Genomic DNA, 24785 nt, shown 5'->3' on the forward strand with positions numbered 1-24785 from the left:
TTTCAGAAAACAAACATTGGAGTTCAAGATCAATAGTGTTTTGATAGCCTACATTTCAAACAAGTGATCAAAAGAAAGCTCAATAGATCAAAGATTGACAAATCTTATGAAAGCTTAAAGAATATTGAAGCTCAAGGTCAAGATGGACTCATTAAAGAATATACACGAAGAGTTCGTGTTTAGCGAGTTTTAAGTCTTAAAGAAGTCTTGTGTAAGTACTTCGATTTAAAATCAATACAGATTCTTTGAAACTCTTTAGGAATGATTACAGAATTAGAGACCCATTTTAAAAACATTGGGAAACTTTTTTTTTTTTTTTCAAATCAAAGATTCTAAGTTTAAAAACCAAAAGAGTTATTGGAAACAAAATCTTAAAAATAGTGAAATTGCACTCTCAGGTGACTAACAATTTATATGGTTTTAAGAAAGGCAAACAGAACTGTGACAGGCGCCTCACAAATTTTTCTCAGGCGGCTAACAGAACACACTCAGGCGACTGACGGAGCACTGACATTTGAAATATGCTAATTTTTAACATGATAGGTGGCTGACATCTGTTTGTCAGGCGACTAACGTTCATATTTTTTTAAATAAAGCAGCATTGAAAAGTCTTCAAAAATGTTTGCTTGGGCTCCAAATTTTGTATAAACTTGGGAAATACTCAAAGTAAACTTGGGTAACAAGTAATTACATTTAGAACTCTATAAATACATGGAAAACTAATGGATTTTTACAAGACAACTACTTGCAATCAGGCATTCAAAGTCTCTAATTCTCAATACTCTTCAAAAGCTCTCTTGCTCACACATTCTTGCTAAATTTATACCGAATTCATGTTGATACAACCACCCGGGTTTTGTGTTTTTACTAAGCTTCTTTCAATCTAAAGAATAACCCGATGATTAGATTATTGAGCTTCAAATTCATTCTTTATTGATATTTATTTTGAAGTATATCAGTACTCTAACTTGTACTAATCAGCTCTTTTGTGAGTGTCTTTGTACACAAGAATTTGTTTTTGTTTCTTGTTGTTTTTAACAGTTTATGTTGTTGAATCGCTGTACCGAGCGTGAGGTATCGCTTGAAGAGGATGATTCCATCATACTTGAATGAGTGTGTAAGAGGTTTGCTCCGCCCGTTCAAGGGAGCGGTATAGTGTAATCCTTGGGTGGTTTGCCTAAGGTGAGAAGGTATGTGGGGTATAGAACGAATCTCGTTTAAAAATTGTTGGTTTTTGTCACTCTATTCCCTTACCTCTTTAAAATTCACCACACGAATAAACTGCATGGTGTGTACAAATTTCATCGGATATTAATTTTGTGTTTGGGAATTGCGGAAACCATAAGGCAGTATGTTGATTGATCAATACAGGGCCGGCAACCACAAGGGGTAGTTGAATTGATTAACTAAAAAAACTCATTAATATTTAGTTGGTTACATACTTAAATTCAAGACATTAATATCAATATGTGAATTTTTGGAAGCTGGCGCTTAAATTTATAGTTTAGTTATATTGCACAAGATCAGCTAGTAATTGATTGAATTGAGTGTTGGTTATTGCAAATCAATTGTACTTGTGAAGTTGCGGTGTTGAAAAGCGTGAATGCAAATTAACTCAAGTTAAAAAAAAGGGATTAATACTTTACTAAAGGAATTTGTAAAATAAGAATTTACAAAGAAATTTTAAAAATTCAATTCACTCCTCTTGTAAGTACACCTTACTTTTCAAAAAATAATTTAACTAAGTTAAATTGTTAGCCTCAGGGACTCAAGGATCTATAAGGATTTCTTTTAAGGTTTCACAACACCATAACAATTTGAAATTTCAGTTAACATTAATTGAAAATAGAAAAGATTTTAAATGAACAGTGTGATTGTGTGCGTTGTAACATTTGTTTCCTCAATTTAAGTCAATAAATAAGCCAACAGATATAAACATGCTGTAGGAAAACGACATTGATTATGTGAAGACTGAATCATAATTTCAAAAAAAAAAAAAAAAGAAAAAAATAAAAAAAGACAAGGATGTCACGCTAAAATCTAGGCTACATACAAGTCAAGCATAATCAAGTTCTACCATGCTTAAACTGATTTATTAAATTTTTTTAATTGAACTTGAGCTCAAATAAAACTTGTATATGCTTGCTCCAACTAAATCATTTGTGCAAATGAATGAATTTAATGACTTGTACTAAACCAAGCTACCAATATACTGGAGAGAGATTTAATTCCATTACATAAAATCTCAAATTCACTTTTGCCTCCATTTTTCTTTCTTATCATTGTTGAATATTAATTAGAAGATTATTACAATATAGACATATATATATTTATTTAAAAAATATAAAAATTTTAGGATGATGAGTTTAAAAATTACGCCATGGGGTGCAGACCGCGTAGTGCTGGTGCATTCCCGCTAGGTCCCAGCCGCCCTATTTTGCAACTTCTTTTTCTATTTTTATATTTAGGTTTATGAACGCAGAACCCAGGAGCCTTCCCGCCCTCACCATATGCCGGCCCAGGTACTTCTGCCGCCCTTATCATCCCTTTCCTCGCTGGCTTATCTAATTTGGTCTTTTTTTTTTCCCCCTCCATTTTTGGTTTTTTTTTTCGTTTTAATTTTCTTTTTTTGCTGAAACGAATTGGCGGGTGGTCTTCTCAGGCGACGACCTCCAGCCACGGTCCTCAGCAGTTGTTTTCTTAAGCCTTTCAAAAAAGGGTGTTGCTTTTGAATTTCTTTGTTATTCGGCTTGGATTCTTTTAGTCATTTATTGCACACGATAGTGCAATGTGATTTTAAGAAATTGGTTGGGATGGGTGTTACACTGATTTAGTGGATAGGGGCTTAATCTTGATTGGGTGATACTCGGTCACCAGAACCCATGTGAGTACAATTTGTTTGTCCATTGCTTTGAAGCTTTTGGGCGTAAAAATCAGAGTATCAAGCTATCAGTGGCAGTGCAGGCTACTTGGCTGGATAGGGGCATTTAATTGCTGTTAGAAATATGAAATTTGCAGGTTAATTTTTAGTTTACTTACCCATTTTTCGTTGTAGTTTGTAGAAGTCATAGATAAAGGAAAGAAACAGGTGAAGTGACCAAGATGTAAGGCGGTCTCATTTAATACAGGAGCGAATGTTCATCCTTTTTTTTCCCGTTTTGATGAATGTGGCATTGATTTCAACCATTTTATTAATATATAATGACATGACATGGTTTCGTTGTATGGCATTATTAGAATTCCATGAAAAACTGATGATAAATAACCAAACAAGTTGACAGTTTTCTTTTTTAGTTTATGTTTTTCAGTTTAGGTTTCTAGTTTTCTGTTTCTGTTTCCTACTTCCTTGTTATGCGTTTCTGATATTCTCTTTACTTTCAAACAGAAATTAGAGTTCAAGAATCCATAGATGCCAACGTACAATATCAGAGGAATCAATGTCGATTTCCCATTCGAGGCCTATGATTGCCAGCTTGTTTACATGGAAAAAGTCATTCAATCTCTACAAAATGTACGTATTTTGCACTAAAATTAAACAAAACAAAAATAGTTGTAATATGATGCCAATTTTGTCGAGCAACACCTTTTATCTTTCACAACTGACCTTTTGGAAATTACTTCATCTAGCTAATCTGTTCGATCTAATTTTGAAATCACCTTCAATTTTGAATTCTGGGATTTGGGTTGTGGCAGTGAAAATGATTGAGGAATGCTAATTGTGAACTTGAGATGCTTATATTTAGAAATTAAAATTTTAATTTTAGTTTGAAATTTGGGTTATTTTAGAAGTTTAGTTAATTTAGGTTTATTTTGTGTATTTTAACTATTATGGGACTCTTTTGTAATTATTTGTTTTAGCTGTAATGTTGCGTGTATAAATACTCTCTTTGTGTGTTGTGTTAGTTATTATTTTGAATTCATAATTTCAGGACTGACCTCTCTCTCTCTCTCCCTCTGTGTCTCTCGTGCAGCCTCCCCATTTTCTCCTCTTCTTCCTCCTCTTCCTTTCTTCTTCTGCCTTCTCCTTCTCCCTTTCTCTTTCTCTATCCATCCTGATTCTGTTCTATCCTGCTGTTTCTCTCTTCTTCTCTCTTCTCCTTCCCTTTTTTCTATTTTTATTTATATCTCTTAATTATTTCTTTCTGTTTCTTTTATGTCCTGCATCATGGAAAAAGTTCTTTTTTTTTCCTTGGCAAGTTTTAGTCAAGTTGATATCGTGACTGGTTAACTACATTGCACCCAATCATGAGCTTTTTTGTTGATGCTTCTGGGAATTTAGAAGAATGGAAGCCCAACGAGAATTCCTACGAAGCCAAAAATCTCTGAGAATCAAGCACTGAAGTATCATTTGACCAACTTGTCCACCCAATAAACTCTCAGTTGAGAATCACTTCAAGCTTCACAGAATTCTAAGTGGTATAAAGTCCATTTCATTTTAGCAGCCTAGCTGCAGAGATCGCATCTTGATTAGAATCCAAAATCATTTGAGGCTCTGCTGCAAGGCTGATGACACTGTCTGAATGATCCTCCAACAATGCACCCAGCACAACCATTTTCTCTTCTAGTTGGGGCATCCTAGTTATTACGAGTCTCCCCCCTGTTTGGATGGTCTCCTGTAGATTTAGGTTTTTAGTTTGTTTTGGAACATGTTGGCACTATTCTGAACAATATTGATACTGCACAACTCCATTTTAGTTCAATTATACTGCATCTTCACTATGTGATTTGTGACTAAGAAGTTGGCGAGTGTGCTTAGAACCATATGGTGCAATTAAAAGAGTATGGTTACCATGACTCTTCCTGACATCTTTTGACATTGGTCTTTTAAGAATTAGGATTTACTAAACAATAATATAACATCTCTTATATTGAAATTTGTAACATGAGTTTGTGATTTGAGATGGTATTTAGTACTGCTTGGACCATAACAGTTTGAATTAGTGCGATATGGTTATGACTCATGAGCAGTTATGATTTAGTCCACAATAGTATAATATATCTTCATATTCACAAATCAAGATACACTTATTTTTCTCCCCGCTGTTATTTTTAGAGCAAACATGAAGAACAAGTTATTTTAGTTCCTAAGTTTCTGGTTGTGTTTGTTCTACAAAGTTACGGGCGGCTTCCATTCTCTAACCCATGAAATATCATGATCAACAGTTTAAGCAACTCGATGTTTTATTAGAATTCTGTGAGATTTCTAGCAATATCATCATCATTTGTTACAATCAAATATGTGCATACCTTCATGATGTGGCAGAAATGTAATGCGCTGCTGGAGTCTCCTACTGGAACAGGGAAAACCTTGTGTCTACTCTGCGCTACTCTGGCTTGGAGGAAGAGTTTGGGTGCTTTCTCAACTGGTCAGAATATGGGAAGCAGCCCTCTAGATGTTTCACTATCTCAATCAAAGGCTAACAATCTGCCTACGATAGTGTATACATCACGCACTCACAGCCAGCTCCAGCAAGTGATACGAGAACTAAAAAGAACCAATTACAGGTCAGTGTTGATCCAAGTGGGTATATTGTTGCAAATGAGACTTTCACCATTTCGTAGAGCACAGCATTATTACATGACAATCCCATACTTGTTTGCTAGTGTTTGCCTTATTGTAAAATGTTTGTGCAGCGCAAGGGGTATGGAAATGCTTTTCACCAGATTATTTTATGCTTATTATGGTTTTGACAGCTAGGTGTACTGTGCTTTGCCATAATATATTCAAGCTGACAGAAGGAGGTTTTGTTTGTGTGTTTTTAATTTTTTGCATTCTCTTTTGTTCATTTTATGTTTTTTATTTCTGCTTTCATTTTTTTTCCCTGCTTTTCACTCCTTCCTGCTATTATGCAGACAGTGGATACTTGTCCAATTGTCCTTTTTCTTATTTCCTTCTGGTTGGAACTAATGTTGCAGTTGGAAGAGCACTTAGATTGTTTGATTAGACCCATCAACCCGTTAATTATCCCAGTTTGACACCACAACTCATCAATTTAATGACATTGACTTGGAATATCCATAATGTCTGTCTCGACATTGCACACTATAACCCAATTCTGTTGTTTGGTTAGGGTGATATGCATACATAAAAATTAAAAGCATATTTGAGTCTACATCTGGTTGATATGCAAAGATATTGAAGGGCATTGTTATATTAGCAGTGAGTTTTAGTTTACTTCTTTGTTTTTGTTTGTTGTTGGTGAATATCTTGTTCTAATTCTTTTTTTACTCTTCTCTTTATCTTAATAAAATTTCTTCACTTATCCAATGAAAAGCTTATTTGATATCCAAGAAAAAAAGTTGTCCTTGTTTTTTTCAAACAAATGCATTCTCTATTTATATTGTTAGTTAATATTGACAAATTTTGTTACAATTAATAGTCTTGCAAACACAAACAACAGTGCTTGCTTTTGAACATGGAGGCTCCAAATGGTAAAATTGGTATATATGATGCTTTGGATGGTTTTAAAATCATTTGAACACAACTTCCTTGAGAAAGTTTGGAATGTCATAAGTCCTTTCAAAATTTGGTTAGGAATGTTTGGAGTGAGAATGCTGAGAAGGGTTGGGAAGGGTTTAGGTTTATGAAAAAGACTAAAGTGCCTAAAAGTGAAGTTAAAATTTTTGGAATATTGAAGATTTTGGGGATTTAGGGCTAAGAAAAACAGCATTTTAGGCAAGCTTAATTTGTTGGATAGGGAAGAAGAAAGAAAGGGGTCTTCTGGAGTGTGATTAGGCGAAGGGGGTAAAGCTGATTAATGAGTGAAAGGAGATTATTTTTAGGGAATTGAGGTGTTGGCACTCAAATATGCCTGCATCATTCTGGATGTGGGCAGGTAAAGAAGTTAGTTCATGAAACTAGGATTATATTAGCAACTTGAAATATAGGGACACTTGCGTGTAAAAACATGGTAATTGTGGACATAATGATTAGAAGAAAAATTAATATAATTTGCCTTCAAGAAACAAAGTGGGTGGGGGAGAAAGTTAGAGAAATTGATAAATCAAGATTTAAACTTTGGTACACTGGAAAAGAAAAACATAAGAATGGAGTTGGAATTGAAAGTAACGATGTAATCTCAAGAGGGGGGGTGAATTGGGTATTTTAAAAATTATTATGCGGAATCAAAGTTTATTTTAACTCTTTTTAAAATTTACCAATCACAATCTCTTACAAATATCACACAATCAACTAATCAACAACAGTACTATACTAATCAACAATTCTAGGTATATATAAGATTGAAAATCAAGTTGTGAATTTAGCTTTCAGCAAATTCACAATCAACTCTAAATTCAAATAAATTCCAAGTATGTATTTGAGACAAGATTCAACAATATAAAACAATCAAGTTAACTACTTAAGCTTTGAATAGACAAACAACCACAATATCTTTACCTCAGCCAACCAACAATCTAATTCAAAGATTCAGTGCTTGTCTGAATTTTAACTGAAAGCTTAAAACATACAAACCATTAATCAACCCAATAGATTTATTCAAAGTACTCCAAAACAAAACTCAGCGTTCAACAGAATTTCCCAATTAATTCAAAAACATACACAGCAGCTTATGATTGCCGAATTTAAAGAGATAGGGAAGGAGATTGAACACTGGATTTTTTAGAAGGTTTGGCTTACCACCTACGTCCTTGTCTCAAGCAACTCGCTGTGAGGATTTCCTTTACCCACTCCATTTAATAGGTGGAGTACACCTCTCTCCGTTGGTAGGTGGAATAGGTGGAGTACACCTCTCTCCGTTGGTAGGTGGAGACCCCTCTCTAACGAGAACACCCTCTCGCTAGGCAACGATTCTATCCCCGAATCATCCGATTGCAAAAACAGCAATATAAATTCATTTGTACGAGGATAACTCTCACAATAGAGCACAATTTGTACAATAAGAAGCACTATATACTCAAAAACAACAATATGCAATAGAAGCTCTCAAAGATTGCAAAGGATTCTGATTATAATAGAAGAATTCAGAGAATAGAAATCAGAATACGTTTAGGGCTTTCAGCAAAAACTCACAGCAGCTTTTCAGAGTTTGAATCAAGAATTTCAATGTGTATGTGTGAGTATTAGTTTCCCTAATTGGGTAAAAATCATCTTTGTATAGAGTAGGAAAAATTGTTACCGTTTTCCCCAAATTTGGAAACCAAATCTTTCGATTTTGTAAATAAATTGGCACTATTAGAAAGTTTAAAACATACACTTCAGTCGCCTAAACCATGTGGTCAGTCGTCTGAACTATTTAATAATAGCGCTTCAGAACAGGTAGTAGTAGTTCAATCGCCTAACCCTGTTTTGATTTCTTTTTACACTGGCAATAGCATATCAGTTGCTTGAACACTATACTAAGTGTTTTTCACATTTTGATTCCAGAACTTGTTTATATTAACTTTGAAGAGTGTTTTGGACCTTATAAAAATATTTTCCAGATCCTAAATCAAGTCTCTAAGTCCAGAGTTAAATCCTAAGAGGTTCAGTCACAATATTGAAGTTTAGAAGTACTTACATGAGACTCTAGAAAAAATAAATACGCTTAAGGAAATGATGTCTTATATCAATATGCTTAGTCCTCGAGTGAGATAAAGGATTTTTGGATATATTTATTGCGTTAGTATTATCACCCTTAAAGGGCACTGCCGCATATTCCAAATTAAAATCTTTGAGTTGTTGTTTCATATACAACGTTTGTGCACAACAACTACTTGCTGCAACGTACTCAGCTTCAGCAGTGGATAATGCCACGAAATTCTGTTTCTTGGAAAACCAAGATATCAGAGAACGTCCTAAGAAGTGGCAAGTACCACTTGTACTCTTACGGTCTATTTTACATCCAGCGTAGTCTGCATCCGAATAGTTGATCATTTCAAATACTATATCTTTAGGATACCTTTAACCTAAATTTATAGTACCTATCAAATACCTTAAGATTCTTTTAACATCTATTTGATGAGATTCTATAGGTGTAGCTTGAAATCTGGCACACATGTAGACACTGAACATAATGTCAGGTCTACTGGTTGTCATATAAAGCAAGCTACCTATCATGCTTCGGTTGTATTTAACATCTACCGATTTTCTTTGCTCATCTTTATCTAAACTGATGGAAGTGCTCATTGGGGTACACAATGGCTTGCCACCTTCTATATCAAGTTTCTTGAGCAAGACCTTTATGTATTTTGATTGATTTATGAATGTTCTATTTTTGGCTTGTTTAATTTGAAGACCAAGGAAATACATCAATTCGCCCATCATGCTCATTTTAAACTCATCTTGCATGCATGTAGCGAATTCTTTGCATAATTCCTCATTTGTAGCTCCGAATATAATGTCATCAACTTAGATTTGTATGATGAGCATATCGTCGATCTTAAATTTTATAAAAAAGGTACTATCCATTTTACGTCTTGTGAAGCCGTTTTCTAACAAGAAGCCACTCAATCTTTCGTACCAAGCTCTAGGAGCTTGTTTTAATCCATATAGGGCTTTTGTTAGTCTAAACACATGATTTGGAAAATGGAAGTCTTCAAAACCAGGGGATTGTGTTGCATACACTTCTTTATTGATATATCCATTCAAAAATGCACTTTTCACATCCATTTGGTAGAGTTTGAAGTTTTGGTGGGATGCGTAGCCTAGTAGCATTCTGATTGCTTCCATTCTTGCTACGGGAGCAAAGGTCTCATCATAATCAATACCTTCTTCTTGATTGTAACCTTGAGCTACTAATCTAGCTTTGTTACGGACTATAATGCCATTTTCATCATTCTTATTCCTATAGATCCATTTAGTGCCAATTACAGAATGATCAGCGGGTCTAGGAACTAACTTCCAAACTTTATTTCTTTCAAATTGATTCAATTCCTCTTGCATAGCTACTACCCATGAATCATCATTGATTGCTTCATTTGTATTCTTAGGTTCATCTTGAGATAGAAATGCACAATGATTACATAGGTTCTTTAATGAGGATCTAGCGGACTCGTGATGGTTCACCTATGATTTGATCCTTATGGTGATTCTTCACGAATTTCCATTCCTTATGCAATTTAGATTGTTTTAGATAGTCATCATTCGATGGTATATTGGTTTCGTTGCTCTCATCCTTGATTTCATGAATTGCTAGGTCTTCTAATCTCTTTCTTATTTCTAGATCATCAACATCAGTAGGTTTAGAAGAGAATGGGTTAGCTTCATTAAATGCTACATGTATGGATTCTACGATAGAAAGGATTCTTTTATTATAAACTCTAAAGGCTTTACTGTTTACTGCATATTCTAGGAAGATTCCTTCATTTAACTTAGCATCAAATTTTCCTAGGTCCCCTTTATCATTTAAGACAAAACACTTACATCCAAATACATGGAAGTAAGAGATGTTTGGTCTTTTACCCTTCCAAAGTTCATAAGGAGTTTTATCTAGGCTAGTCCTAATGGACACTCTGTTCATCACATAATAGGTGGTGTTCACCGCTTTAGTCCAAAAATATTTAGGCAGGTTATGCTCATTTAGCATGGTCCTAGCCATTTCCTAAAGTGATCTATTCTTGCTTTCAACAATTCCATTTTTTTAAGGTGTACATGGTGCTGAGAAGTTGTGAGAAATTCCATTTTTGTCACAAAAATTTTCAACATCTCTATTTTTGAATTCTCCACCTCTATCACTTCTAATGTGTAGAACACCATACTCTTTTTCATTTTGAAGCTTCTTACGTAGGTTGGTTAGCATTTTACACACTTCATCTTTGGAGGACAAGAATAACACCCAGGTAAACCTGGAATAGTCATCAACAATGACAAATGCGTACTGCTTTCCTCCTAAGTTTTGTATTTTAGTGGGACCAAACAAGTCTAAGTGAATTAGTTCCAATGGCCTTTCAATGGAGATGTGTTGCTTCTTCTTAAAGCTAGTCTTGGTTTGCTTCCCAAGTTGGCAAGTATCACAGACCTTGTCTTTTATGAACTTTGTGCTAGGTAAACCCTTGACTAAGTTCTTTTTAGCTAACTTGGACAACAGGTCCATGCTAGGGTGTCCTAGTCTCCTATGCCATAGCCAACTAGTTTCATTTAAGGTCGTGAAGCTTCTAACCTCTTGAGATACCAGATTTTCAAAATTTATACAGTATACATTCTCAACCCGCTTTGCAATAAACAATGTTTCATGCTTTTCGGTATGTTCAACTATGCATTTGTCCTTTTTAAATGTTAAGTCAAAACCCTTATTACTTAGTTGACTCATGCTAAGTAGATTATGCTTTAACTCTTTTTTACCAATATTACACTATCAATTATCAAGGAGGGTTCCTTACCGACTTTGCCGATGCCGATAATTCTACCTTTAGCATTATCTTCGAAAATGACATGTCCACCTTCCTTTAGTGTCAACAATGTGAACTTGGACTTATTTCCAGTTATATGCCTTGAGCATCCACTATCCAAGTACCATTTGTCTTTTAATGGGGTGGACCTAAAACATACCTACAAAAAGGATTTAAGATGTTACTTTAGGTACCCAAATCTTCTTAGGTCTTTTTGGGTTTGTTTTAGTTGTGTTTTTGCCTTTCCACACATTTTTAGTTTTTAACATTTTTCCTCTTAAATGGACATTCAAATTTGATGTGTCCCTTCTCCTTACATAGGAAACATGTGGTGTGTTCATAACTTCATATGCATTAGTTGAGGAGGTACTAGCATAGATATAAAAGCTTTTACAAAATACCCCATATAGAGGTTCTTTTTCTTCTTGTTTTCAACTCCATTGAATCCTATGCCTTATGTAAAGACATTCTTTGCGATCCAACCAGTTTATTGAAGTTTTCGTTTCCTCTTGTGAAATTGTAAATGATTTTAGATTGGTCCTCTATTTTACTTTCAAGATTGAGTATTTCTGAATCTTTTATATCTTTACAATTTGCTTATAACCTTACTAGTTCTTTGGCCATCTAGTTTATTTTACTTTCAAGTTCAGCAATAACCAAATCCTTTTCTTTTTCAGCTGATTTAGATGACTCTAGTTGGTTCATAAGCATTTCATTTTGTCCTTTTAAAGTGATGTTTATTTTGGACACCTTAATGAACCTCTTATGTAGTGAAAAACAATTCTGTCTGTATTTTGTTATAAGATGGCATGCTTTCACATGAATCATTATAGGATTCATCACTAGATTCTGTAAGTGAATTTAAGTAGGAGTTTACCTTGTCATCTCTCGCCATGAAGCAAATGTTGGCTACTTCTTGATCACTTGAGTCACTTTTCGAGCTTCTGGAGTTGGAGCCATCCCAAGTAGTTGCTTTCATTGCTTTCTTCTTCTTCTTCTTAGCATCTTTCTTAAGCTGTGGACAATCAAATTTTATATGGCCTACCTTTTTACAATTATAGCAAGTTGGGGGTTCTGCCTTAGTTTCTTTTACTTGATTCACCTTTGTCCATTTTTGTTCCTTTAATTTTTCTAGCAAATCTTATTCTTTTTAAAAAATTTGCCTAGTCGTCTAGTGAATAATGCTAAGTCATCATCATCCAACTCATTATCCTCTTCGTCACTCGAGCTTTCTTTTGAAGCTTTGAGTGCAATGGATTTCTTATGTTTGCTAACTTCAGTTGTCCTTTCATTTATAGCCATCTCATACTTGAGAAGCGACCCTATGAGTTCATCGAGGGAAGTGTTCTTTAAGTTCATGCCTTCAATTATGGCAGTGGCCTTGGGTTCCCAAATAAGAGGAAGTCCTCTAAGGATTTTCCTAATCATTTCATATGTAGAGTAGTTCTTCCGAGGGACTTAATTATGTGAGTGAACCTAGTGTACATACTAGTTATGGATTTCTCTGGGTTCATCCTAAAGGCCTTATACTCACCAGTGAGCATGTTGATTCTACTATCCCTAACATCTACAGTTCCCTCATAAGTACTTCTAGTTTGTCCCAAATTTACTTTGCAGATTTACATCCCATTATCCAATTAAACTCATTGGCGTCTAGCGCACAGTATAAGGCATTCATTGCACTTGAGTTTATTTGTAGCTGTTTCATATCAGTTTCACTTAATTCGATTGCCTTTGTGAACTTCCTTGTTATCTACAGTCTTAGAAGGCACATAGTTGCCTTGGGTTACTACTTTTCAGACTTTCCAATCCATGGTTTGCAAAAATATTCTCATACGTTGTTTCCAGAAGGTGTAGTTCACATCGTAGAAAATTGGAGGTCTAGATGAGGATTGCCCTTCTCCGAAAGGGGATACACCTATGTTTGCCATTACGATCTTTGTGTAACTACCTATTAGGATTTGCTACAACCTGGGCTCTGATACCAATTGAAAATAACGGTATAATCCCAAGAGGGGGGGTGAATTGGGTATTTTAAAAATTATTATGCGGAATCAAAGTTTATTTTAACTCTTTTTAAAATTTACCAATCACAATCTCTCACAAATATTGCACAATCAACTAATTAGCGACAATACTATACCAATCAACAATCGTAGATATATATAAGATTGAAAATCAAATTCTGAATTTAGCTTTCAGCAAGTTCACAATCAACTCTAAATTCAAAAAAAGTTCCAAGTATGTATTTGAGACAAAATCTAACAATATAAAACAATCAAGTTAACAACTTAAGCTTTGAATGGATAAACAACCACAATATATTTACCTCAGCCAACCGACAATTTAATTCAAAGATTCAGCGCTTGTCTGAATTTTAACTGAAAATTTAAAACATACAAACCATTAATCAACCCAATAGATTTATTCAAAGTACTTCAAAACAAAACTGAGCGTTCAACAGAATTTCCCAATTAATTCAAAAACATACACAACAGTTTATGATTGCAGAATTTAAAGAGATAGGGAAGAAGATTGAACTCCAGATTTTTTACAAGGTTTGGCTTTCTGCCTACGTCCTTGCCTCAAGCAACTTGCTGTGAGGATTTCCTTTACCCACTTTGTTCAATAGGTGGAGTACAAGGTGGAGACCCCTCTTTAACAAGAACAGCCTTTCGCTAGGCAACAATTCTAACCCAGAATCGTCCGATTGCAAAAACAGCAATATAAATTCGTTTGTACAAGGATAACTCTCACAATAGAGCACAATTTGTACTATAAGAAGCACTTTATACTCAAAAACAACAATATACAATAGAAGCTCTCAAAGATTGCAAAGGATTCTGATTATAATAGAAGAATTCAGAGAATAGAAATCGGAATACGTTTAGGGCTTTCAGCAAAAACTCACAGCAGCTTTTCAGAGTTTGAATCAAGAATTTCAATGTGTATGTGTGAGTATTAGTTTCCCTAATTGTGTAAAAATCATGTTTATATAGAGTAGGAAAAATTGTTACTGTTTTCCCCAAGTTTGGAAACCAAATCTTTCGATTTTGGAAATAAATCAGCGCTGTTAGAAAGTTTAAAACATACACTTCAGTCACCTGAACTATTTAAAAATAGCGCTCCAAAACAGGCAGTAGCAGTTCAGTTGCTTGACGCCGAGAGTTCAGTCGCCTGAACCTGTTCTGATTCCTTTTTACACTGGCAGTAGCATATCAGTCGCCTGAACACTGTACTGCTTAGCGTTTTTCACATTTTGATTCCACAACTTGTTTATATTAACTTTGAAGAGTATTTTGGACCTTATAAAAATATTTTCCAGATTCTAAATCAGGTCTCTAAGTCCAGAGTTAAATTCTAAGTGCTTCAATCACAACATTGAAGTTTAGAAGTACTTACACGAGACTCTAGAAAAAATAAATACGCTTAAATCCTAAGTCTTCATGTCATATAGCTTTATCATTGTCTACGGTTGATCAACACTTCAATATGCTCATATTCTTCATGACCTGTAGCTTTAAGTTAGACTTCATGTAATCTTTGCCAAGTATAACTCTTTACTTTACGAAACACATAATTCCTGAAATTTAACTTGAAAGCACAATTAGTAACCTTAATTTGTTAGTAAGTTGTTTAATGAAAACCAAATAGAAGGTGTAAACTTTGAATTTACAAATGAGAAAAGACTAAAAATATAAGTTTTATTCGTAAAATTAGAGTTCACGAAGTTAAGTTTGCATTAAAAAAATGAAAAATAGAAAAACTATAGGATTGGATAACATCCCAATTGAAGTTTGGAAATGCTTAGGTGATAATGGAATTATATGGTTAACTAATTTATTTAACACAATTTTGAAAACTAAGAAAGTGTCATATGAATGGAGGAAAAACACTTTAATACCTATATACAAAAATGAAGGAGATATTCAAAATTATAATAACTATCGTGAAATTAAACTTATGAGTCATACGATGAAACTATGGTAAAGGGTAGTTGAACAAAGATTAAGGCTGGAAACGAAGATCTCAGAAAATCAATTTGGTTTTATGCCTGGGAGATCTACCACTGAAGCTATATATATATTTTAAAGAGATTAATGGAAAAGTTTAGGGAAAAGAAGAGAGGCTTGCATATGGAATTTATTGACTTTGAGAAAGCATATGATAGGGTACCTAGGGAAGTTCTATGGTGGGTTTTAGAAAAAAAGGGCGTATGTAGTTGGTATATTGATGTCATTAAGGATATGTTGTTTTCAGATGATATTGTATTGATTGATGAAACTAGGGGTGGAGTAGAGGTTGAGTTAGAATTATGGAGGGAAGCTTTGGAATCTAGAGGCTTTAGGGTAAGTAGAAATAAGACAAAATATATGAAATGCAATTTCAATAATGGTAGGAGGAATATAGGAGACGAAGTTAAACTTGATGATGAAGAAATAAATAGCACTTGTAGATTTCGATACCTTAGATCTATTATGCAAACTGAAGGAGAAATTGAAGATGATGTAATGCATTGAGTTAAGTAGGTTGGGTAAAATGGAGAAGTGCTTCCAGTGTGCTTTGTGATCGTAGAATACCCTTAAAATTAAAGGGAAAGTTTTGTAGGGCGACTATAAGACCAGCTATGCTATATGGATCATAATGTTGGGCGAAGAAGAAACAGAATATCCAAAAAGTAAAGTTGCCGAGATGAGAATGCTTGGATGGATGAGTGGTATAAGATTGAAAGATAAATTAAGGAATTAACATATTCGCGGTAAGTTAGGTGTAGCTCCTATCGAAGATAAGATAATGGAAGGACGACTCAAATGGTATAGACATTTGCAACGTAGGACTAGCTATGCTATATGGATCAGAATGTTGGACGACGAAGAAACAAAATATCCAAAAAGTAAAGTTGCCGAGATGAGAATGCTTAGATGGATGAGTGGTATAACATTGAAAGATAAATTTGGAATTAACATATTCGCGGTAAGTTAGGTGTAGCTCCTATAAAAGATAAGATAATGGAGGGACGACTCAAATGGTATGGACATTTGCAACGTAGGCCGCATAGTGCGCCAGTGAGGAAGAGTAAGTTACTGTGGGGGGCAGTAGAAGGGGTAGGGGTAGACTTAAAATAACTTGGAATGAGATAGTAAGGATTTAATAGCCCGTAATTTGTCAAAATAAATGATCCATGATCACATAAATTGGTGGAAAATGATTCATATAGCCGACCCCACCTAATGGCTTGGTTTTGTTGTTGTTTTGTTGTTCTTGTTGGGATGTGGTTAGAGAGGATTTATTGAAGATCTTCAAGGAGTTCTTTTCAATGGGATTTTTTTTTTGGTAAAAGCATTAACTCAATTTTCGTTACATTGGAGCGTAAGAGGAATAAGTCTACTAAATTTGCAGATTTTCAGCCTCATTATCGAGTGACTAGTGTGCTTAAGTTGCAAAAAATTTAGCTTATAGGCGGAATTTTGTGAGAGGAGATATTGTTTCAGAGGCTTAAAGTGCTTTTGTGGGAATAGGCAAACTGTGGATGCTATCTTAGTAGCAAATGAGGTTGGTGTGTGTTTATAGAAGGAGAGAGAAGGGAGTTGTTTTAAAAGTAGACTTCAAAAAGGCTTGAATAAGTTGGAATTTTATTGATAAAATCTTTTTGAGGAAAGGATTTGGTGAAAAATGTGGTGGTCTTGGGGGATGGTTATCTAATGTTTTTCTTATTTGTAATTAAAATGGAGAGCCTAAATATTGTTTTAGGGCTTCGAGGGGGTTTAGGCAAGGGATCCTCTCTCTGTTTTTTTTTGTTCGTTTTTGTGGTAGGTGTTTTGAGTAGATTGGTTTACAGGGCTGTAGAGGGAGGGTTTTTGGGGGGTGTGTTGGGGAGGTTGTGGTTTCTCATCTTCAGTTTGGGTTTGCAGATGATTCTATTTTCTTTTTGGAGAATCATGGGGAGTCTCTTTTAAATTTGATTACTATTTTGCAATTGTTTGAGAGGGCCTTAGAGAAAAAAATTGGAGAAGAGTGGGATAGCCTGTATTAATTTGGATATTTCTGGATCTTTGGACTTGTCCTCTTTAGTTGGTTTGGATAGGAGTTTTGGGTCTTGGTAAGCTGGTGTCTAAGCACATTGCTTTAATGGGTAAATGGTGTATTTTCCCTTAAGAGTCATCTTCCTTTGGTGCAAAATTATTAGAAGTAAATTTGGCTTGCAGGGTAATGGGTGAGATGCTAACTTGGGGTAGAGATCTTTTTGTGGAAGTCCTTGGAAGGGTATTTCTCAGCTATACGTCCTTTATTCCTTATACTAATTCTATTGTGGGAAATTGTACCATGTTTGGTTTTGGGAAGACATTTGGGTTGGTGTTTCCTTGCTTTGCACGTCTTTTACTCGCTTGCATAGACTGTACTCTTTGCATAATGAATCTATTTCTTCATTCTTTATTTCAAATAGGGAGGGACTCTTGAGATTTCCATTTTTGTAGGGATCTTAATGATAGGGAGGTGTCGGTGCTCGCCTCCTTATTAAGTTTGTTGGTGGGTAGTCTTCTTTCCGCTAGTAGGGACCACCATATTTTTGTGGGGTGCTCTAGAAAGTCTTTTTTTGAGCTTAACCAATAAAAACATGTCCTACTTGCATTGGGGAGGCTAAAGTCCCCTCAAAGATCAAGCCTTTTATTTCATTGGTTGTGCTTAATAGACTGCAGAGTAGGAGGCCTTTTAAGGCTTTATCTCTGGATGTTTGTTCTCTTTGTTTGGAAGTTCAGGTTCTGTTTCTCAGCTGTTTCTTCATTGGTTTTTTTTCATGGAGTATATATAATAATCCTTTTGACTTATTTAGAGAGAGCTGGTTGTGTCTTGAGTCTGTGGAGGATTTTTTGGCTGTATCTTTTTCAGATTTGGGAGGGTTAAAGATGGTTTGGCGTTGTGGATCTGTGTGATTTTTGCAGTTTATAAGGGATTTGGTTGGAATGGAATGCTTTTATTTTGACAGGAAAGAGGATGTTTTCGATTATACTTTTGGATAGGATTCAGTATCTGGCCTCCTTGTGGGCTTTTGCAGCAGGATATTTCTGAGGAATTCCTTTTTCAGATTTACAGCTGGTGGCTGGCTGTTCTGTTTTTACCTTTTTGATATCTTTGGTATATATATATATATCTAATATATATTTATATATTTTTGGTGTTTTGTTCTTTTATCTTCTAAGAATCTGGTGTTGTACTTCTTCTTGTACTTGATCACGTGCTCTTTTATGTATAAGGATCATGTTGTGCTTCTTTATCTTCTTTTTGTGGTGTTTTGTTCTCTTGTCTTCTAAGGATCATGTTTTCTTCTTGGTGTTTTATTCTTATCCTTCTTGTTCTCCTTAATAAAATCTCTCTTTCTCTCTTGCTCTCTCTTTTCTTTTTTTTTTTTTCAAAAAAAAAAAAACTTCTCTGATATTAATGAACACTTGCAGGCCCAAAATGGTAGTGTTAGGATCGCGTGAGCAATTGTGCATTCATGATCAGGTGAGTTTACTTCATGGAAGTGCACAGACGAATGCATGCCATTCCCTTTGCAAAAGGCACACAAAGCATTATTGTACGCATTATAATCGTGTTGCAGGTAATTTAACTTGCGATTGATTTAGTTTTTTCCTTTTTAACTTAGTTCAGTTGTTTCTGTACTGTCATGCATTTTTTCAGAATATTTTATAGCATGCTTGTGATTTCTAGTTTATGTTATGTTGTCACATTTTTGACACAATACTGCATGCATCTTCAGTTGGGAGTGCTCCTCCTATTGTTGACTGTTGACAGAAGTACAGTGGCTAAAATTTTTGGGTGTCATTGCCAATTCTGAGACTTCACATGAGTGGTGGTAATGAGTTTCTGCACAAGTTTCCCCCAAACAAAGTGGCAATCAACTTCAACGTGTTTTTTCTGCTCATGGAAGATTGGGTTAGAAGCAATATGAATGGCACTTTGATTATCACATATCAGCTCCATAGACTGAGAATGTGGAAAACTCAGTTCTTCCAATATGTTTTTCAACCAAACAAGTTCATATGTAGTGTGAGCCATGGCCCTGCACTCTAACTCAACACTTGACCTGACCACCACAGTTTGTTTCTTACTCCTTCAAGAAACTAAATTTCCACCAACAAGGATACAATACCCGGTTGTAGATCTTCTATCAGAAAGTGACCTAGCCAAATCCGCGTCAGTATATCCCTGAATATGAGTGTGACCTCGATCCTGATATAAGGGACTCTTCCTATGTGCACCTTTGAGATATCTCAAGATGTGAATTACTACATCCAAGTGACTTGTTCTTAGAGAATCACGAAACTGACTCACAACACTTGCTGCGAAGGATATATCTGGTCGAATGAGATAATTCAACTTTCTAACAAGTCTCAGATATCGTCCTAGGTTGGGTAACAAATCATCCATATTTGGCACTAGCTTACTATTAGGATCCGTAGGTGTATCAACAGGTTTGGATCTCAACAGTCTAGTGTTATCTAAAAGATCAAGAGCATACTTCCTTTGTGACAAGACGGTTCTAGTATGAGATCTAGATATTCTATACCCAAGAAGTACTTCAATGGTCCCAAATCCTTTCTTTGAAACTTAGTATGCAAGAAATGCTTTAGGCTCTGAATACCTTAATCATCATCACCAATAATCACAACATCATCCACGTACACAATAAGTAGAATCCTTCTAGATTGACTATGATGATAAAATACAAAAGGATCTACTGCACACCGTTGAAGGCCAAACTCAAGTACTAGAGCACTGAAGCGACCAAATTGTGCCCTCAGAGATTATTTTAAACCATATAGTGATTTTTTGAGCCGACACACTAAGCCTGACTGCCTTTGAGCAGCAAACCTAGGTGGTTGCTCCATATAGACCTCCTCCTAAAGATCACCATGTAGGAAAGCATTCTTCACTTCTAATTGGTGTAGAGGCCAGTGATAGGTGGTGGCTAAGGAGATGAACAAACCTATTGAGGCAAGTTTGGCTACAGGGTAGTATGTGTTTGAATAATCCAGGCCATGCATTTGAGTATATCCCATAGTAACAAGGTGGGCTTTCAATTGAGCTAGGGAACCATCTGGATTAACCTTCACAGTTTACACCAAATGACAACCAACCACAGACTTATCAGGAGGAAGATCTACCAAGTCCCAAGTATTATTATCCTATAGAGCATGCATCTTTTCTATCATCCTCCACCCATAATGAGATAGGGCTTTACAAATAGAATTGGGAAGAGCAATAGAAGATAGGGTACTAACAAAATAGTAGTATGGGGGTGACAAGAAATCATAAGAATCAAAATTAGAGATTGGATGTTGGGTACAAGCGCGTTTACCTTTTCAAACAGCAATAGGAGGGTAAACTACTTGGGGAAAAGGATCATATGATGAGGAAACTGGAGGCATAAAAGTCGAAGTTGGAGGAAGCTCTCCTCCCTTGAGTCGTTGTGCATACACTTGCTAATGGGGACGATCAAGCAATGTGGAGGAATAAAGTTGGATGAAGATGTAGAAGGACTAGATGAAGGAAATAAGTTAGGATTGGGAAGGCTTGGTAGAGGAAGAGACTCATCAAGGTTGGCAGAATTCCAGGAATTAGAATAGTATAATGTAGACTAAAAAAAGGTGACATCAGTAGAGACAAAGAATCGACGTAAAGTGGGATTGTAAAATCGATATCCTTTTTGAGTATAAGAATAACCCAAAAAAATACATTCGACAGTATGAGGATCTAGTTTACCCCTTCCTAGATTTAACTGATGAACAAAGGACACAACCAAATATATGAGGAGGGAGGGAGAACAAAGGAACCTTGGGTAATAATTGAATATGGGATTTTACCACCAAGGACAAAAGATGGCATTTTATTGATGAGAGAGCAAGTAGTGAGCACAACATCACTCCAAAAAATTTTGGGGACATTCATTTGATACAAAAGTGTTCGAGTGACTTCAAGAATATGTTTGCTTTTCTTCTCTACGACTCCATTTTGTTGTGGAGTGTGGGCACAAGATGACTGATGGATCATGCCAGACAGCTAGAGTTTGTCATATAGGTAATGATTGAGTATTGAAGTACTCTTTAGCATTATCACTACAAAGTATTCGGACTGGCATACTACACTGAGTTCTTATTTCAAAATATCAACATCGAATTCTGGTTTGGGGCTGTGTTGACAAATGGGATGTTGCATGGCGATCCCCCAAACAAGAAAAGTTAAACAAGGGGCGGATAAAACTCAAAGAAAGTACAAAGATTTAAAGTGTGGAGCCGCCACCTTTATTATTATTTTTTGTTTAGGGAAAACAAAGGAAAAAATCCTAAAAGGTCTACGACACAGAGAACAAGAATTTAGGAGTACGCTTGTGCATAGGGAAGGTGGTAAACCAACCATTCTACAGGAGATTAGTCAACTAGCACCCTACCAACACTCGTTCGTTCGAGGAACGGTCGTCATTGTGTATGTGTGTCCTAACTAAGAATAAAGAAAGGAAAAGAGATTCCCCTTTTGGGTCCTTCAGTAAAGCATCACTGTCCAAGAGTCCAAACAACAAAGTTGAAAACCCTAACATGCTGTTGTTGAAATAAGGGAGTTTGGCCTCATATAATCCTAAGTTTTGAAAACATAAAGTAAAAGAGTAAATGATAGCAATGTTTTGATTGATTGCCATGAGTAAATTTTACTCATAGATGACCTTTTTTATTTGAAAAATTAAGATCAGGGGGAGTCAACATCAAAATATCTTACTTCAATCAAAAGCTGGATTACGTGCATAAGATTATTGATTGAGTTTTGAATTAACGAACATTGTGGTCCTAGTACCATGATTGAAGTTGGAGAGTTCAATGCTGACGGGGTTGAAAATCTCCTTATTGACAATAGGTCTTAATGGAGGGTTGAAGTCAACCAATTATTAATGAATTTGAAAAGTTTCTTAACTGGCAATTGGGGTTTTAATGTGGTTGAAGTCATTCAATGATGAAGGTTTAAAAATCTCCTGATTGACAATTGGGGTTTTGATGATTGAGGTCAACCCTTACAAGGGAGATTTAAAAATCTCTTGATTGTCAATTAGGGTTTTAATGCTTGATTGTCTTTGATTGGGCAATTAGTTATTATGAGAGAGACATTTGACTTTTGAAAAAAGAGGAAAGTTTCCTTTTGAGGAGAGATGCTCGACAAAAACAAAGATCTTTGAAAACTTATTAAGTTCATCATTGGCTATTGAAAGGAAATAATTGAATGATCTTTGAAAGAAAAGATGTTTTGGTGAGGGGAATTCCACATTTGCCCTCAAAATCTCAGTCTTGTGCTGCAAGCACCGGCTCCCATTCACCCCTATAGGCTTAAGGGAGAGCACTTGCCCTGCCTAGGGCTAAGAAGGAACAGGTCACCATACAGTGGGATCTCCCTTATTATCCCATCATTAGCTGGGTTAAGTTGTTCAGAGAGGCAAATAGAGATGACTAAGATGAATTCACCTAGAGTATGAACCAAATGAATGTACTAATCATCAATCACAAACACTCAAATCATGCTTAAGCCATGCAAAAAAAAAAAAAAAAAAAAAATCATCAATGTGTACCTTAATTACATTCGAGCCTTAATGACGCCTTAAATCCCATGAGTGAGAGATCTTCCCAAAATCAAACAAGAATCATTAAATCTTAAATAACCCAAGCCATCAAAATATGAACCCTTTTCAAGGGCTTACCATCCTTCCTAGCCAACTCTTTTTTATGCATTCATAAGGATCAATCAAACATCTAGCTAGACAAAACTTAAGAACATAAAAGGGATTTTATAAGAGAACAATGAACAATAAACAATCAAATTTAAATTAAGAGATTAACACTCTTTTTCCAAACATTGATAGAAGAAAGTAAAAGGGAACTCAATGTGACCAATACCAAGAAGATAAAATCTTGAAAACAAATGAGCTGCATTCTAAATGATCGAAACCAAAAAAGAACCCCTTTGCATAAGCTCAAAAGGTTTTGCTTGCATGGACCAGATATTCCATGGCCTTCCTTCTCATGATGCTAGGGTTTCATGTGAAACCCTAGATGCTCACCCAAACAGTGGCTGAGAGAACTCAGCTGCTGCCATAGGCGAACCACATCCCTACAGCCTCCTTCTCCTTCTACTTACTAGCAGCCCATTACAATCCCCTTTTACCTTTCTACGCTTCTTAGCCATGAATAAAACGTAACCAAACTTATAACAGTTGCGAACAAAACCTGCAGCAGCTGCGAGCAAAACCTACAGTAGCTGCGAACAAAACCTCGCAGCAGCAGCAGCAGCTGCTGTTGCTAGTTCGGTGTCCACTCCAGAAGATGCTGCTCTCGCTGCTGTGGCCATGGATTATCGAATCACCATCCTTTAACCTTCGACTACAGCCCCTTTGCTTTGACCAAGCCTTGATCTGCTACAACCTGTCGACCTCATGACACCAGCTTGCATCAGAGTATTTAATCAACACATGCAGGAATGATTAACTTACCTCTGAAGTACCAACCATGTGAGATACCACGTACGATCCACCAGTTCTGCTCGGGCTGTTGGTGTCTCCCGTACCAGCATTGAATGCTCTCCTACTCGTGCCTCCCCTCCTGACCAGGCTGCAATCTCCTTCGGCTGCTCTTGGGTAGGGGTGCAAGCATGGTCTTAAATTTCCACGAAATTGTCGAAATTTCCGGTTTCCATCACCCTCGAAATCGAAATGGCAATTGATTTCCGTCTTGCATAATTTCCATCGAAATCAACGAATCATCCCGAAATTTATCAAAATCTAGAAATTTTAGCGAAACTTGTCGAAATTTTAACTATACAATGAAATTTCCTTGGAATTCAAATAAGAGATATAGGAGTGAAGTGAAATTTCTCTATTAATATATTTTATTTATTTTTATAGAAATAAAATATTATTACAAATGCTTTTGAAATTATATGAAAAAATAAACGTATAGAAGCATTTTATTTAACTATTTATGTCTAAATTATCATTATTTGTATAACAAATAATATTTAAATGATTTATGATTTTCGTTTGTATTAGTTGAATATGTTTGTTGTACATTATCTTACAAATATGTTTGATACACATACTATATTACAACTTTTCCACCTCATATACAACATAGATGTATTTAACTTGTAATATATTAGTCCTAAAACTTACATTATTATGTTTGTTAACCATTTCTAAAGTTTCACAAAGAATTCCATGCTTTACTACTGATTTTTGTTATTTTTTCAAATCGAAATCGAAATTGACATCGAAATTGAAATTTCTGTACTTTTGGAGCTTTGAAATTTGAGTCGAAATCGAAATTTAAGACCTGGGGTGCAAGTAGGTACCCCAGTTTCCCTTTTCCTTTTAGTTAGGGTTTTCTCTCTTTTTTTTGTGTGTTCTCTCTCAGCTCACTCGT

At 35.5% G+C, this 24785-nt stretch overlaps 1 protein-coding gene across 5 annotated transcripts in view; it reads left to right on the forward strand.

Annotated features, from left to right (window-relative positions):
* The first annotated feature begins 2513 nt into the window (after positions 1–2513).
* LOC131158304 (regulator of telomere elongation helicase 1 homolog) overlaps positions 2514–24785 on the forward strand; it is a 128113-nt gene continuing 105841 nt past the window's right edge. For 4 of the 5 annotated variants that reach the window (XR_009137444.1, XR_009137445.1, XM_058113074.1 and 1 more), the window contains exons 1-3: positions 3383–3511; positions 5264–5505; positions 18780–18928. Coding sequence is in view for 3 of the 5 variants with exons in the window: in XM_058113074.1 (XP_057969057.1) it covers positions 3410–3511; positions 5264–5505; positions 18780–18928 (493 nt within the window). In the remaining 2 variants the exon portion in view is untranslated. Of the gene's footprint in view, positions 3512–5263; positions 5506–18779; positions 18929–24785 lie in introns of all 5 variants that reach the window. The other variant, XM_058113072.1, reaches the window with a different exon arrangement.

The sequence above is a fragment of the Malania oleifera genome, chromosome 6 (assembly GCF_029873635.1).
Source record: "Malania oleifera isolate guangnan ecotype guangnan chromosome 6, ASM2987363v1, whole genome shotgun sequence".
Taxonomy (NCBI): Eukaryota; Viridiplantae; Streptophyta; class Magnoliopsida; order Santalales; family Ximeniaceae; genus Malania; species Malania oleifera.